Source organism: Microcaecilia unicolor, chromosome 1 (genome assembly GCF_901765095.1).
Source record: "Microcaecilia unicolor chromosome 1, aMicUni1.1, whole genome shotgun sequence".
In the NCBI taxonomy this organism is placed as follows: Eukaryota; Metazoa; Chordata; class Amphibia; order Gymnophiona; family Siphonopidae; genus Microcaecilia; species Microcaecilia unicolor.
Window position 1 is genome coordinate 385,995,705 of NC_044031.1, and position 16,825 is coordinate 386,012,529.

Genomic DNA, 16,825 nt, shown 5'->3' on the forward strand with positions numbered 1-16,825 from the left:
ACAGGAACGGTTCCTAGCAATCTGGATGCCATATCTTAATAAAGTATCACCTAGAGCTTGCAGTCAAATTCTGAATAGGTTGCCATGGGGTAATAAGGGGGATAGGGAATAGGGAATAATCTGGTATGGGCAAATATGCAGAACTCAAACGGTGGACGACCAAATCAAGGAAGGGGGGGTGGGAGGAGGGAGGGGCCTGTAGAGGAGAGGGTTATGGGTTAAGTGTGTGTATACGAGATGTCTGCAATGCTACGCAACTGGCAACATTAGTAAAAAAGGGGGGGGGGAGTTTTGTAGTTTACAAATGAAAGCACAAACATTTGAATTATAGGAACAGAGATTTGAGGGAGGGCTGGGAGAAAAATTAAAACACTTTGATAATAGACGTTCATGATTTATTCATATGCGTATGTTATATTATGTTCTGTAACTTATCATATATGGAATTTGTTGTTTCTGTATAACATGCTGATTCAATAAAAACCGTTGAAAGATAAAATATTTACAAATGATCTGCAAAACTTAAATCATATCTTCGTTCTAATTTCCAGACGAGACAAAACTATTCAAAATTGTTAAAACACACGTGGACTGTGAAAAATTGCAAGACCTTAGGAAATTGGAAAACTGGGCATACAAATGGCAGATGAAATTTAATGTGGACAAATGTAAAGTGATGCTGGGATCCACCTTAGGAGTCAGCACCCAAGGAAAAGTGTCATTGTAGACAATATATTGAAATCTTTTGCTCAGTGTATGGCGGTGGCCAAAAAGCAAACAGGATGTCTGGAATTATTAGGGAAGTGATGCAAAATAAGACCAAGAATATTATAATGCTTCTGTATCGCTCCATGGTGTGACTTCACCTTGAGTACTGCGTTCGATTCTAGTTGCCTTATCTCAAAAAAAGATATAGTGGAATTAGAAAAGGTTCAAAGAAGGGCGACCAAAATGACTAAGTGGATGGAAGTCCTCTCATATGAGGAAAGGCTAAAATTAGGGTCCTTCAGCTTGGAAAAGAAATGGCTGAAGAGGGATATGATAGAACTCAATGAAGTTACATGGTAATACTTTTAAAATGAATAGGAAGAAATATTTCACTCAGTGAACAGTTGAGCTCTGGAACTCGTTGCCAGAGGATATGGTAACAGTGGTTAGCGTATCTGGGTTTAAAAAAGGTTTGGACAAAGCCTGGAAGAAAAGTTCATAGTCTTGTTATTGAGATGGACATGGGGGAAGCCACTGCTTGCTCTGGGATTGGAAGAATGTAATGCTGATACTAACTGGGTTTCTGCGACCTGGATTTGCCAACGCAGGAAGTGGGATACCGGGCATGGAGGACCATCAATCTGACCCAGTATGGCTATTCTTATGTTCTTATGACTTTGAGGGATAGCCAGATGATGTCAAAGACATACTTGTGGTTACCATAGGGTCAATATTCAGCTGGTGGTCAGCATTTTTTTGACCACCAGTGGCAGTATCCATGCCGGATCATGCCTGGGAACCAGCACTGAATATCCAGTTATACAAAGTCAGATAATACTTATCCAGATAAGTTAAACCAGATAAAGATAGGACTGCATAAAATACACACCTATTTATCCGGTTAACGTATCCTATTTATCCGGTTAACGTATCCAGTTATGTGCTGAATATTGGTACTTTACCGGATAAATGTCGACACTGCCCCTGGACTGTCCACAAAAGCTGGTTTCAGCTTAGGCAGTAAAACCAGGTACATTCAAGCAGCACTATCTAGCTCAGTGCCACTGATTATACCCAGTTAGCCCTGGACAAGCCATTTAAACAGCCAGGAGACTCTCCTGGCCGATTTATCAACCCCTATCTCTCTAATAATCTGGCATGGATCAATCACATATCAAGATGCTATGGTAACTTGAAAAGACACTTCTGATATGTTTCTGTATAAAAGATAGACACAGGGTCAGCACTGATTCTAGCACTCATGCAGACGACGAACACGTCACCATGCCAACAGTAAAGCAAACCTGCAAAACCAATACAAAGTCCCCAGGAGAAAATATTGCACACAAACTTTGGAGATACCCAGGCACTTTGAAAACTGTGAATTTCTGTGTATTAAAGGTCTTGGCGTACCTATCCCCAGGTGAGTGTTGATTGAAGCATAGCGAGCAGTTCCCGTCAGGTTCTTGTTTTCCCGGTATGGGATGTGCTGGTGTGTCCGGGCGTCACGGTACTTCTTAGCAAGCCCAAAGTCGATGATGTACACAAGGTTCCCCTTTTTGCCCAGTCCCATCAAGAAGTTGTCTGGCTTCACATCTCGATGGATGAAATTCTTGGAGTGAATGTACTCGATGCGGCTTATCTACAATGAAACATAAATAATCTGTGTTTGTGTGGGAGGAGGGAGGGAGATGGTAAGATAGTTTTAAGATTTCAGATCATTTGGCATTCCTTTTCAGCTCTGTAGACCACCAAGATTATGTAAAAATTATACAAATTGGTTTCATACACTCCCACCTGGGAAAAATTTGGGGGCTTTACACTTCCATTAAACCTTAACTCCCCCGTGGTTTTAGTCCTACAGGGGCATTCCTTCAATCAATCAAATGGACTGCAGCCAGAAGCCAAGCACATCCCTGAGACTGGCCCCATTCTTTTACATCATCCTCAGAACCAGCATGCTATCTCCCAGATTCTATATAGCGTGAGTTAAATTGCGAGCGCAAATCCAGTTGTATTCTGGATTTGTGCGCACAACTTAGTAACAAGCCAATCAGCACCAATAATTGCCACTGACACTAATTGGCATTAATTAGAATTTACGCACAGCGTTTCCATAACGTGATGGGTGTAACTTCTAAGTCGCATAGCTGAAAAAGGGACATGGCCATGGGAGTTCCTAAAATCTATGCACACGGTTGCAGAATACACCCGGTCTAAGCGTAATTTAGGCGTCAGTTTTTTACACCACTTGGCATAACTGCCTGCGTCTAAATTTAGTCAAGTGGGTGGGAGCTCAGGTAATTCTATAAACCACGCAGAAATTTAGGCTTACTCTAGGCATATTTTGTTTTGGTGCAAATTTTTTTAGGAATATATTTAGAATCTAGACGTATACAACATATGATTCTGGGCCAACAGCAAGGTACTATTATTTAAGAATCATGGAAGGAATAAGGTTCTACTAATACAAAGGGCTTGAAAACCACTGCATTGTCTCTTGCTGGTTTAGCTTGAAGATGTCTTCTGTCCTTCTAGGAGAAGAAGCTTGGTTAACAAACCTTTCCCCCACCTCGCTCCCCACAACACAATCCAAACAGGTCTGGCAAGTATTACAAGTCTCTTAAGACAGCTTCAGCCGAGTCAGATTTTGTGACTGTTGATGTTCTGGTGAAGGCCTTCCATGTTCCTTAATAAATTTAACAGGCTTTAATAATATCACAGTTTGGACGTTGCTTTCTGCCTTTTCCCTCATTCTCCAACCCTGATGCTGAACAAATACTGGAGAGGTTAGAGGGAGTTTTTTCTCCAGTTGGCATTCATATAAGATAACATACAGGATTAAAATCTGTGTCGGTGGTATCTGAGAACCTCTGCACAATTATACTTGAAAATAAACCCAACTAAAACCAACCTAGTAGCTGAAATGGGGGGGGGGGGGGGGGGGAACCCCAAACAAAAAAAAAAACATAAAAATCAGAACACACTAAATGTTTCCATTTTTCCTGTATGTAGCTGCCATTTATTTCAGGATCCTGAAAGCAAGCGAACTGGATTGGAATGGAAATTCCACTGCATTACCCCAAGTCAATAACCATCCACTCTCCCCACCACAGAAGGCAAATTACCATTTGATCAGCCAAGAGCAGCACAGTCTTCAGGCTGAATTTCCTGGAGCAGAAATTGAAGAGATCTTCCAGACTGGGCCCGAGCAGCTCCATTACCATCACGTTATAGTCGCCTTCAGCCCCACACCACTTAATAGATGGGATCCCCACTAGTCAATGGGCATAAAAGGTTATCAGAGAGGCAGAAGGAAGACAAAACACATACAGTACTATTAACTACCCCATTCTATTCAATATTTCATGAATTTCTTGTTCTGACAAAGCAAAATATGTCTTTTGCCCCATGGCGAGCAACAGGATTCTAAGTGGGACCCTGAGGACTGAAGCAAGCTGCCTTCAAGACAATACTTCAGTGCCTCTTCTTTAGCTGGCAAGGTCACGGCAGTAATGGCAGCTATCATCTCTGCCTGGGATGGAGTGCATCATCGTCATGGTGGTCTGCACACCAAAATTCAAATCAGAGTTTATCTGCTCCACAGTGCTGTGCACCAAGCCAAGTAGCAGCCCTGCACATCTGTCATTTTACTTTGATTTGCAAAAACATTTTAACTTTAAGCTAAACATCTTTCCCCAGTCTCTGATAAGCGGAGGAGCTACGCATCAAGGTAAGATGACTGTGCTGAACAAGTGGAGATAAATGGTTCAAACGAGGGCTGCATCTACAGTCCTGAAAGTCTCCACCAGCAGTACTGGGCAACCATTTGTGGCCGGGAGCTCTGGCTTTTTCTCCCCTCCCTAACTGGCGCACCAAGCCTTACCTCCTCCCTGCATCATCTTGTAAAACTTGCTTTCTATGTGTAGCTGAGGGTGTTTAGTCTTCACACACTCCAGTTTGATTGCCACCTCCTCTCCTGTGGCAATATTAGCACCTAGAAAGAAAAAAAAAAAAGGAAAAGAAAATAAGTGAACTTAAATATAGATGTATTTCTTTGTATAAGTGTTAATGCCCTCACTTGTATCAATAACTACCCACAGTGTTGGAATTCAACTCTTCAAATTTGTCAATGTTTTAGAAGTTTAAAAAAAAATGAGGAAAGTATGCAGAGTGTGGCTCATGGAATTCTTTCCATCCCAACCCTGGTGTGTGTATTATGTGTACAAAAAATAGATATAAATAACATATACACACACACATTCTAACACAGCGAATCACGTAAAGACATACAAACATACGTGCGCTCCCACACACGCATACATATGAAGAGACACCAGCCCATAAAGATACAAATGTAAGCACTGTTGATTAATCGCTGTTAACATTTCAGATTAATTTTAATCGCCATTAATATTAGCATATTAAGAAAGCATGGGGGTGGGGGAGGGACATAACTAGCAAGAGTCACAGATTCAACTCTGGGCAGACTGGATGGGAGCATGCTGGTCTTAACACTAACTGCCACCGTTACAAACTTTAGTGGTAGCCCTATGGTACCACTTCTAGCAGCGCAAGACTACTGCTACATCAACATTTTGTACTTGGAACCAGCATAGACAGAAGCAAAAAGGGAATCACTCCTTTCTGTCCTACCCTAATACCACCTGGACATTGTCAAGGCAGGCCCAGGTGGGCTAATGGGGTGAAAGGGGGTATTCCTGAGGGCCTTTGGGAGGGGGCAAAAATAGTCCCTGATATTAAGCCTGCTACCCAGGTAGAATACTGAATATCATCACTATCTGGTTAATTGCCTGGTTCGCACCGGGACAGTAAGAATGATATTCAGCAGCACTAAATTTAGTTAAATTTTTAGAATGTGTTTGGTGGGGGGAGGAGTCTGTACCTTCAATGTACTTAGCAAGATTTGAAGACATCCCAGGAGGTGGTTCACATTCTGGCCTTTTTTTGCTTCCTGCTTATTTTTTTTTTTTGTAGTTCCTAGGAGCAGCTTAAATACATATTCACTTTATACCTATGGATTCTGAACGATGGAAGACAGGTCTCTGCGACTACAAGACCCAAAGAATTGATCATTTAAAATGGAGGTGGCAGGATGGGATAGTAATGCAACTGGCCAGCACCAAATGCTTGGGCCTGTAGATCTGCAGTACTAGACACACAGCAGCTTGGAAACAACATTTTCTGGTGAAATACAAGTTTCACAACCACCTCTTCACAGTGGATTCACTGAAGTGTATTGTTCAAAGCAGTTTCACTCAATTCTATAAACTATGAAGGTAATCTTCAATGGCTACAGTGAGCTGCGTTATTTAAATATTGTTTTGTTCTTGTCTTAATGTTTGTAAGCATACTTTGTGTATAATTTTCAATACACATTGATGTTTTAAATTAACACCTATAGTCAGCTGTATTAAATATTTATGTATTGGCATTGAACTCGGCCACAGCTATCTGTTTAGTTGAGGCTTGTTGAATAAGGAGAAATTAGATCTTACCTGCTAATTTGCTTTCCTTTAGTCCCTCCGGACCGGGCCATCAGTCCAATCCTGGTCCGGTCCGGAGGGACGCTAAGGAACAGGACAATCTAACTTTATAGTGGCTGAGTAATATTACCACACTGCCCTCTTTCCATCCTTTCACTATACAGATATTAGTGGTCTCTGGTTAAATGAGTTTTCAGCCTTACATCTGTACAGCAATTGGAAATCTATATATTGCAGTCTTATGTATTCACTAACACCCAGTGAACGTACAAGTCTATTTGAAAACCGAGCCCTTTAAGGTAAAATTATGTATAATCATACCTGATAATTTTCTTTCCATTAATCATAGCTGATCAATCCATAGACTGGTGGGTTGTGTCCATCTACCAGCAGGTGGAGATAGAGAGCAAACTTTTGCCTCCCTATATGTGGTCATGTGCTGCCGGAAACTCCTCAGTATGTCGATATCAAAGCTCCATCCGCAGGACTCAGCACTTAGAGAATTACACCCACGAAGGGACACTCTGCCCAGCTCACCACCGCCGAAACGGGGGAGGGGAATTAACCCAGCTCATCCCCACACAAGTGGGGGAGGGGAATCCGTCCAGCTCATCCCCGCGGAGCGGGGGAGGGACACCACACCCGCCGATGCAGGGGGATCTGGCTTATCCTGCAACCGCAACCGCGGGAGGAGCTGACTGACCCTAACACCGCCGAAGCGGGAAGGGTACAAAGCTGCCCTACAGCCGCACGAAGCGGGAGGGAGTGCCGGCAGAATTTTAAGTCTCAATCCAGCCCCGTAAAACGGAGGGGAGAGGAATGCAGCAGCTCACTGTAACACAAACTCGTCTTAACTCTTGAAGAATCCAAGTGAAAAGACTTGAACACGAAGTCTTTCTGAAGTAACTGAAGACTAAACTTGAACCTGAAATGCAACCAGAATAAAAACAGTACAGATATCTGGGAGGGGCTATGGATTGATCAGCTATGATTAATGGAAAGAAAATTATCAGGTATGATTATACATAATTTTACCTTCCATATCATCAAGCTGATCAATCCATAGACTGGTGGGATGTACCGAAGCAGTACTCACCCAGGGCGGGACATTGAAATCCCTGACCTCAACACTGAAGCTCCAAACCGGGCCTCCGCCCGTGCAGCCACAGTCAAACGGTAATGCTTGGAGAATGTATGAGCCGAAGCCCAAGTTGCCGCCTTGCATATCTCTTCCAAGGAGACGGATCCGGCCTCTGCCATCGAGGCCGCCTGAGCTCTTGTGGAGTGAGCCTTCAGCTGGATAGGCGGCACCTTCCCCGCGGCCACATAAGCCGCTGCAATGGCTTCCTTGACCCATCTTGCCACTGTAGGCTTAGCAGCCTGCAGACCCTTACGAGGACCTGCACACAGGACAAACAGATGATCTGACTTCCGGAAATCATTGGTCACTTCCAAGTATTTGATGATGACTCGTCTCACATCCAGATATTTAAGAGCAGAGTACTCCTCTGGGTAGTCCTCCCTACGAAAGGAAGGGAGACAGAGCTGCTGATTCACATGGAATCGAGAAACAATCTTGGGCAGGAAGGAAGGCACTGTGCGAATAGTCACTCCTGCCTCAGTGAACTGCAGAAAAGGCTCTCGACAAGAGAGCGCCTGGAGCTCGGAAACTCTTCTGGCTGAAGTGATAGCCACCAAAAAGACTGCTTTCAACGTCAGGTCTTTCAGAGATGCCCTCAACAAGGGTTCAAAAGGCGGCTTCTGCAATGCTCTTAGCACCAGGTTGAGATTCCACGCAGGCACCACTGAGTGCAGAGGAGGGCGCAGGTGATTAACTCCCTTGAGAAAGCGCACCACATCTGGCTGCGAAGCCAGGGAAACACCCTTCAGGCGGCCCCTGAAGCAAGCCAGAGCCGCTACCTGGACTTTAAGGGAACTGAGCGACAGGCCTTTCTCTAGACCTTCTTGCAGGAACGCCAACACTGAAGAAATTGGAGCAGTGAAGGGAGAAAGTGAGCCTGCTTCACACCACGCTGCAAAGATACGCCAAACCCTGGCGTAAGCAGTAGAAGTAGAGCGCTTCCTCGCTCTCAGCATAGTGGCGATGACCTTGTCTGAGAAGCCCTTCTTCCTCAGACGCTGCCGCTCAATAGCCAGGCCGTAAGACCAAAGGGGGAGGGATCCTCCATCACCACGGGACCCTGATGTAACAGGCCCTGCTCCACTGGCAGTCGCAGAGGATCGTCGACTGAGAGCCTGATCAAGTCCGCATACCAGGGACGTCTGGGCCAATCCGGACCCACCAGGATTACCCTGCCGGGATGCTTTGCCACCCGGTCTAGCACCCTGCCCAACATGGGCCAGGGCGGGAACACATAGAGAAGCTCTTGTGTCGGCCACTGCTGGAGAAGAGCATCTACTCCCAGGGATCGAGGGTCCCGTCCTCTGCTGAAGAAGCGCGGCACTTGGCAATTGGCCGATGACGCCATCAGATCTAGGCTCGGCTGGCCCCAGCGCTTCGTGATGTCCAAGAACGCCTGAGCAGATAGCTGCCACTCTCCGGGCTCCAAGGTATGGCGACTGAGAAAGTCCGCCTTGACATTCATGACTCCGGCAATGTGGGCCGCTGAAAGCTGCTCCAGGTTCGCTTCCGCCCACTGGCATAGATTCATAGCCTCCTTGGCTAAAGGGGCGCTCTTGGTACCTCCCTGGCGGTTGACATAGGCCACAGCCGTGGCATTGTCCGACAGGACCCGTACAGGCTTCCACACCAGTACCGGGATGAACTCCAAAAGCGCCAACCGAATGGCTCTGAGTTCCAGGAGGTTGATAGACCACTTTGCCTCTGCAGGAGACCAGAGCCCCTGCGCTGTCCTTCCCAAGCAGTGGGCTCCCCAGCCCGACAAAGAGGCATCCGTCGTGACGACAATCCACTCTGGGGTCACCAGAGGCATTCCCGCAGACAATTTGTCTGTCTGCATCCACCAGCTCAGCGCCTTGCGCACTGCTGGGTCCAAGGGAAGTCGCACAGCATAATCCTCCGACATCGGAGTCCAGCGCTGCAGCAGAGAGTGTTGAAGTGGTCTCATATGAGCCCTGGCCCAGGGCACTACTTCCATCGTGGCTGTCATAGAGCCCAACAGCTGCACATAGTCCCAAGCCCGAAGAGGAGAGGCTACTAGGAACTGGTTCACCTGAGCCTGAAGCTTGACAATCCGATAGTCTGGCAGGAACACTCTGCCCACTTGGGTGTCGAATCGAACCCCCAGATACTCCAGGGACTGAGTGGGGCGCAGCTGGCTTTTCTCCCAGTTGATGATCCATCCCAGGGAGCTCAAAAGAGCAACCACCCGGTTCACAGCTTTGCCGCACTCTGCATAAGAGGGGGCTCGGATCAACCAGTCGTCCAGATAAGGATGGACTTGTACTCCTTCCTTCCTCAGGAAGGCCGCGATGACCACCATCACTTTGGAGAAGGTCCGCGGAGCAGTAGCCAACCCGAATGGGAGGGCTCTGAACTGGAAGTGTCGGCCCAGTACTGCAAAACGCAGGAAGCGTTGATGAGGAGGCCAGATGGGAATATGCAAGTACGCTTCCTTGATGTCCAAGGATGCCAGGTACTCCCCTGCCTTCACTGCCGCTATAACAGAGCGGAGAGTCTCCATGCGAAAGTGCCGAACTTTCAAGGCCCGATTGACCCCCTTGAGGTCGAGGATAGGCCGGACAGAACCTCCTTTCTTTGGTACCACAAAGTAAATGGAGTAACGTCCTTTGCCAAGCTGATTTTCTGGCACCGGAACGACCGCCCCCAGGCGGATGAGATTGTCCAAGGTCTGCTGCACTGCCACAGCTTTGACCGGAGACTTGCAGGGAGAGAGTACAAACCCGTCTCTTAAGGGTCGGCAGAACTCTAGCTTGTAGCCGTCTCTGATGACTTCCAGCACCCAAGCGTCTGAAGTTATTGTGGTCCACTCGCCCAGAAACGAGGACAGCCGTCCTCCAATCTGCACTGGGGCGTGGACCAAGACCCCGTCATTGGGTACGAGACCCTGGGGGAGGACCGGAGGGAGCACCTCCGGGACGGCGGTCTCTGCGAAAGGAACGCTGCTTGGGGGAGAAGGTCCTCTTAAAGGAAGAGGAGGCAGAAGAGCCCGACCTGCCCGGGCGGTACCGACGGGCTTCCTGAAACCGTCCTCTGGAGGTACCGGGGCGAGCACTAGCTCGAGCCCTGACCTCTGGTAACTTCTTGCCCTTAGACGTGCCGAGATCGGTCACGATTTTGTCCAGCTCGACCCCAAAGAGCAGCTTGCCTTTAAAAGGCAATCTAGCCAGGCGGGATTTAGAGGCGTGGTCAGCAGACCAATGCTTCAGCCAAAGCCACCGCCGCGCAGAGATTGTCTGAGCCATGCCTTTAGCTGAGGCTCTCAAGACATCATACAGCAAGTCTGCCAAATAGGCCAAGCCCGATTCCAGGGCCGGCCAATCATCCCTCAAGGAAGAATCCGAGGGGGAAGCCCGCCGCACCATAGTCAGGCACGCCCTGGCCACATAGGAACCGCAAACTGAGGCCTGCAAATTTAAAGCAGTAGCCTCGTAGGACGACCTTAAGGCCGCCTCCAATCTTCTGTCTTGGGCGTCCTTTAGGGCCGTGCCACCTTCCACCGGCAACGCCGTTTTCTTAGTCACCGCAGTGATTAAAGAATCCACGGTAGGCCACAGATAGGCCTCACGTTCACTCACAGCCAAAGGATAGAGGCGGGACATAGCCCTAGCCACTTTAAGGCTCGCTTCTGGGACATCCCATTGAGCCGAAATTAAGGTGTGCATAGCATCATGCACATGGAAGGTTCTAGGCGGGCGCTTCGTCCCCAGCATAATGGCAGAGCCAACAGGGGCTGAGGGAGAGACGTCCTCCGGAGAGGAAATCTTCAAAGTGTCCATGGCCTGTAGCAACAGGTTGGGCAAATCCTCTGGGCTAAAAAGCCGCGCTGCAGAGGGGTCATCCGCTCCAACCGAGCGGGGATCCGTCTCCTCCAAGGAATCCGCAAAGGACCGTTGGGAGACCTCAGACACGCTGCCCTCATCTACATCGGAGGAGACAAATTCCTCCAAGGCCTGGGAATCAACCCGAGGGCGTTTGCCTCTGGGAACCTCAACCTCTTTACCAGACGAGGGAGCAGGGGCAGCGTTGTGCATGAGGAAGGCCTGATGCAGCAGCAAAACAAACTCGGGGGAGAAACCCCCCAGACTGTGCACTTCCGCAGCCTGGGCAACAGCCCTAGACGCACCCTCAACCGGCGCTCGCAAGAGCGGGGGAGAGACATGCTGCGCATCCAAGATGGCGTCCGGCGCGACACTCCGCGAAGGAGCCGCGCGGGAAGAACGGCTCTTAACTTTAGCCGCTTTTGTGCCGTCGCCCAAATTAAGGGCGTTCATGGCATTAATGTCTCCAACCTCAAGGGCGGCCCAAGAAGAAGCCGTCCGAGCCGCGTGGCCGGCCAAGATGGCGGAGGCGAGGAGTGGGGGATGGGCGTTTATGGCGGGAAAAACCGCCACGCCGGAGGAAGGACCGGGACATACATCGGTCACGAAACTGTCACCCAACAAGGGCGAATCAGGCTTGAAGACCCCCGCATCCCCTCTAGAAGCGCTCCAGCGATCCGGGGAGCGACCCTTTGCGCCCTCGCCCTCCGACGCCATATGCCACGAGGAGAAGAATCGGGGAACCCCCTGCCCGCTATAAAAAGGTAAAAATTACCTGCTGTCCGCTCCGAGCTGTAACGACCTGGTGTCCCAGTGAGTAGCTGCAATAGACGCTTAAATAAACGTCGAAATAAACGCCTTTAAGGACGTTCAAAATTTTTTTTTTTTTTTTTTAACGGAGCCAGCGGGAGGGGGGAGAAAAGGAGGGACCTGGCACCACCAGGTTTGCACTTGCTCAAAAGAGCCCTCAACCCCAGGCACTCAACAAAACCTAAAAATTAGGCTTGGAGGCCTAGCCAGAGCTGCTGCTGTGTGTGACCACCACCTGCTGAGATAGAGAACATACTGAGGAGTTTCCGGCAGCACATGACCACATATAGGGAGGCAAAAGTTTGCTCTCTATCTCCACCTGCTGGTAGATGGACACAACCCACCAGTCTATGGATTGATCAGCTTGATGATATGGAATTTCCAGTTAATGATTTTACTTAATGACCAAAATCGTATCTTATCATCAATGGAAAAACTGCACTTTAAATAGCCAATCCACCCTCCTTCGGGTTTCTTTGAAAAAGATCCTGTCTTGACAAGAGGTGCCTCTGTGCAATCCATCTTTTACATCCCTCAGAAGGTTACTCATGGTTACTTTATGTAGATACCAGTCATTAATACCAACCACAAGCTCATGGGCTATTGGTGTTCTCAGACTAGTACAACCCTTGCATGTGGGTCCCAGGAAACAAAAATCAGAATATCACTGGACAACAAACAGCCCCCACTCCTAGTGTACATGTTCCTCCAACCATTACGGTACAGCGTCCAATAGTAGAAAGAAGCTGGCTGTATGGTCAAGAGCTGACTGTCTCAGAAATCAGAAGTCAAGGGTTCGATTTAATAATATACATTAGTGCATGTCATGTGCAGTTAGCAAATAGGTCCAACTGATGACGGGGCCAGAGTTAATGCACTTCAGTAAGTTAGGCTTCTAAGCTGCAAGCTGCAGAAGGTCAGAAGGATCCACAGGAGAAGCAGGATTTGAACCCTGGCTTCACTGGTGTTTAGACTGTTCTGATTACTAGGCTGCTCCCCCTCACCGGTCTGAGGCAATATGACTTGGGGGCTAGGTGTGAACAAACCAAACTGGAACGGGTTAGCTGCAGATTAAACAATAGGTGATGAGAGACCCATGGAGCAGGTGAGACCAAGCATTTAAGTGTGTGAAGAAAGAAAGGATGTCTGATCCTATGCTGGATGAAACCAGTTCGGCCAGTGAACACTGGTTTGTTACCTTCGTCTGTTGATAGGTAACAAACTACAGGCATGAGGGGAAGGAAGTGAGATGCAAAAAAAGCAAACATAATGCTAGGAATTATTAGGTTCAACCTCACCTTGAGCACCAGGGGTGGACTGACCATTCGGGCAACCGGGCAGTGCCCGAGAGCCCAGAGGCCAGTCATTCTCCCCATTCCCACGCACTACCCTCCTGCTGCAGCCACCACTGCTGCTGCTGGCAGCAAAAACAGAAAAAAGATCGCAGAGCCGCACTGTTCCTGCTCGCATCTGCCAGTCCCACCTTCCTCTAACAATTTCCTGTTCCGGGGCAGAGCCGGTCAGCTGCGAGAAGGAACAGTGCAGCCCTGCAATCTTTTGTTTCTATTTTTGCCGCCACTTCTGAAACAGCAGCAGGGCAGCAGCAACAGGGAGGGTATTGGGTGGGAGTGGGGATAGCCTGGTCCTGGTGTGCCAGTGGTAGTGGGGGGGGGGGGGGGGGGGGGGCTGCAACACTGGATGGAGGGGGGGAGGGTGTGTAAGTGAGGGTAGGGTGGACGAGTGGGGATATGGGGATTAGGGGTCAGATGCACTAAACTTTACGAGCAAGCAGTAAACCCTGGCATGCACTAAACACTTTTTTCCGATGACGGTAGCAGCTAACGAAAACGGAATGCAGATGAGCAAATCGTGTAGAAACCCTATTGTAATGAGATGCACTAACCTTTTCCGATTGCCTTAACGCTGGAAAATCTAACGAGAGGTCTGTACAGAATTGGAAAAATTATTAAAATGTAAAAAAAAAAAAAACAACCTGGAAGTCTCTGAGCCAAGCACGGACAAAAAGGACGTTTTTATTATTCCGGGGTTGAATGATGTCCAAAAAAGAGCCTGCAGCATCAGAGCCTGTTTGATTTTTTTTAATAAAGCTTCGCTTAAAAAAAAAAAAGTCCATTTTGTGCGTCTTCCCCCGCAATAATAAAAGCCTTGTAATCCAGAGGTGGCGGGTTCAAATCCCACTAATAGTTTTGTTAAAATTGGAGTTATTTTCTCCCCATTTTTATTTATTTGAACATTTGTTATTCTGCCATTCATGAACCAACAACTTCCAAACTGCACTTGCTTGCTATGAGTGAAATTCAGTCAACACATTAGCAGAAGCAGCATCAGAGCCTGATTTTTTTTAAATAAAGCTTCGCTTAAAAAAAAAAAGTCCATTTTGTGCGGCCTCCCCCGCAATAATAAAAACGTATTATAAAGGCATATTTGGCATGCGCAGAGCAGCCAGCATAACGCTTTGCTGCTCTGCGCATGCTTGACCGGCCAATTCTCCGACTGTTTTAAGAAGGAATAGAGAATGCAAGTGAGCTACAATGAGTAGCTCATTTGCATTCCCTTTCCTTGATGCATAGCCGTTCCCTACCGATTCGTTATGGAATTCGGTACGGAACGGCTCTAACGACGACTTTAGTGCATCTTGGCCTAGGTGGGGTGATAGTGGAGATATATAAACTGAGCAGGGATAAGGAGGACCACGGGTACAGGGTAACTGGAAGGACAGATGATGGATGGAGAATGGAGTGAGGAGGGGGAACAGATGCTGGATGGAAAGAGAAGGGATGTATGCCAGATGGAAATGGGGAGAGGAGGGGCCAGATGCTGGATGGAAGTGAGAAGAGAGACAGGGCAGACGCTGGCAAGAGTTAAGAAGAGATTGAGGAAAGAAGAAACAAGAGACTGGGACCAACACAATTAGAAAAAAGTAAACGGTCAAACAACAAAGGTAGGCAAAATGAATTTTATTTTTAGTTTAGTATAAAGTAGTGTGGCAGCTGTGTTAAAGGTTGCCCTGGAGTAGGAGTAGCTTTAGTGGTTAGAACAACAGATTAAGAATCAGGGAGGCCAGAGTTCAAGTTCTCCTCCCATTTATGCTCCTTATGGGCTTGAAAAGTCAGGTCATTGCCTCAGGTACAAAATTAGCTCCTCACTTACATGTGTGAGTTATGGGGAGTAATTCTCTACATGACAGACTAATAGGTACATTTTCTATAAGGCAGACATCTACGTTCCTTTACAGAATACTAGATGAATACATTCCTACAGACCTAGGCACAAGCACTTGCATTAGCCACAGGGTTGGCCTAAGTGTGTGTGCTTAAGTACCGGTCACACACCTGTAACTGGCAGTCTTTGTGTGTGTAAATGTGTATAAAATCCAAAATAAAAAATCCAAATGTTTGCTCTGCCCAGACTCTGTTTTACAAGTAAAATACTTCCAAATGAAGGGGTTAGACCAAGCTATAAAGTTCTATGAATTACATAAGTACATAAGTATTGCCCATCAAGCCCAGCATCCTGTTTCCAACAGTGGCCAATCTAGAGAGAAGGGATGTAGAAAAGTGAAGAAAAAGCACTCAACTTCCCCTTCTTAAACTTATAAATTTTGATATTCAAATATTTCAATATTTAGCTGGAGGAAAGGCCCTCAAATATCCTGCTTGTTATATATAGCAATCAGTGGTCAAAAACCTCTAGCATTTTTTTTAAATTAAAATATGCAGGTGCAAAAAAACCCCAATGTGCCAAAAACATTTAAACAAGCACTTATCTTCTTGAATAAGAAAAGCCCAATGAGGCCACAGTTTCACAATGGCTTTATCATGAGTTTCTCATCTCCTTACTGGTCACTTAAAACTTTAATCTAGCATCCAGCTTGAACAAACACCACAGGTGTCTACTCCACACGCTGCCAACCAAAGAACTTCACTCACACCCACAGTCGCTTGCTTTTAAGTTGCACGGCTGCGGATATACCTTCTCAGTTGTGAAACACTGGCCTCATTGGGGTTTTCTTATTCAAGTGCTTGTTTAAATGATTTTTTGGCACATTGTTTGATTTTTGTTTGCACCTGCATAATTTTCATTAAAAAAAAAAATACTGCATGCTTTTGACTGATGATTGCCGTATACAACCCTTTGCTTTTAGCATAATTGCATAACAGGGAATTTGAGGTCTTTTCCTCCAGCAAGATATTGAAATATTTGAATATCAAAATTCAAAGTTTTAAGAGGGGGAAGCTGACTGCTTGTCTTCACCTTGCTCTTTTGCTATTTTTCTGTAATTCATGCCGCTTTGCCTGTAAAATACACCACTTAAGGCCCCTGTTTACAAAGCCGTGCGGTACTGCCGACACAGCCCATTCACTTAGAACAGGCTGTACCTGCAGCGCTGCATGGCTTTGTAAACAGGTGTTGCACATTTACAGAATAGAGCTTAGGAACATGTGCACATATGTGTACAAGCCATTACTCTAATCGTCTATGTGCATAAATGTTAAGTACCTACAGTGGTGGAAATAAGTATTTGATCCCTTGCTGATTTTGTAAGTTTGCCCACTGACAAAGACATGAGCAGCCCATAATTGAAGGGTAGGTTATTGGTAACAGTGAGAGATAGCACATCACAAATTAAATCCGGAAAATCACATTGTGGAAAGTATATGAATTTATTTGCATTCTGCAGAGGGAAATAAGTATCTGATCCCCCACCAACCAGTAAGAGATCTGGCCCCTACAGACCAGGTAGATGCTCCAAATCAACTCGTTACCTGCATGACAGACAGCTGTCGGCAATGGTC

At 46.9% G+C, this 16,825-nt stretch overlaps 1 protein-coding gene across 2 annotated transcripts in view; it reads right to left on the reverse strand.

Annotated features, from left to right (window-relative positions):
- Nucleotides 1-16,825, reverse strand: part of LOC115474908 (casein kinase I) — a 195,514-nt gene that overhangs the window by 53,702 nt on the left and 124,987 nt on the right. For both annotated transcript variants that reach the window (XM_030210608.1, XM_030210617.1), the window contains exons 3-5: nt 4,595-4,705; nt 3,837-3,985; nt 2,122-2,350 (exon numbers count right to left, since the gene is read on the reverse strand). In XM_030210608.1, coding sequence (XP_030066468.1) covers nt 2,122-2,350; nt 3,837-3,985; nt 4,595-4,705 — 489 coding nt within the window. The remainder of the gene's footprint in view (nt 1-2,121; nt 2,351-3,836; nt 3,986-4,594; nt 4,706-16,825) is intronic.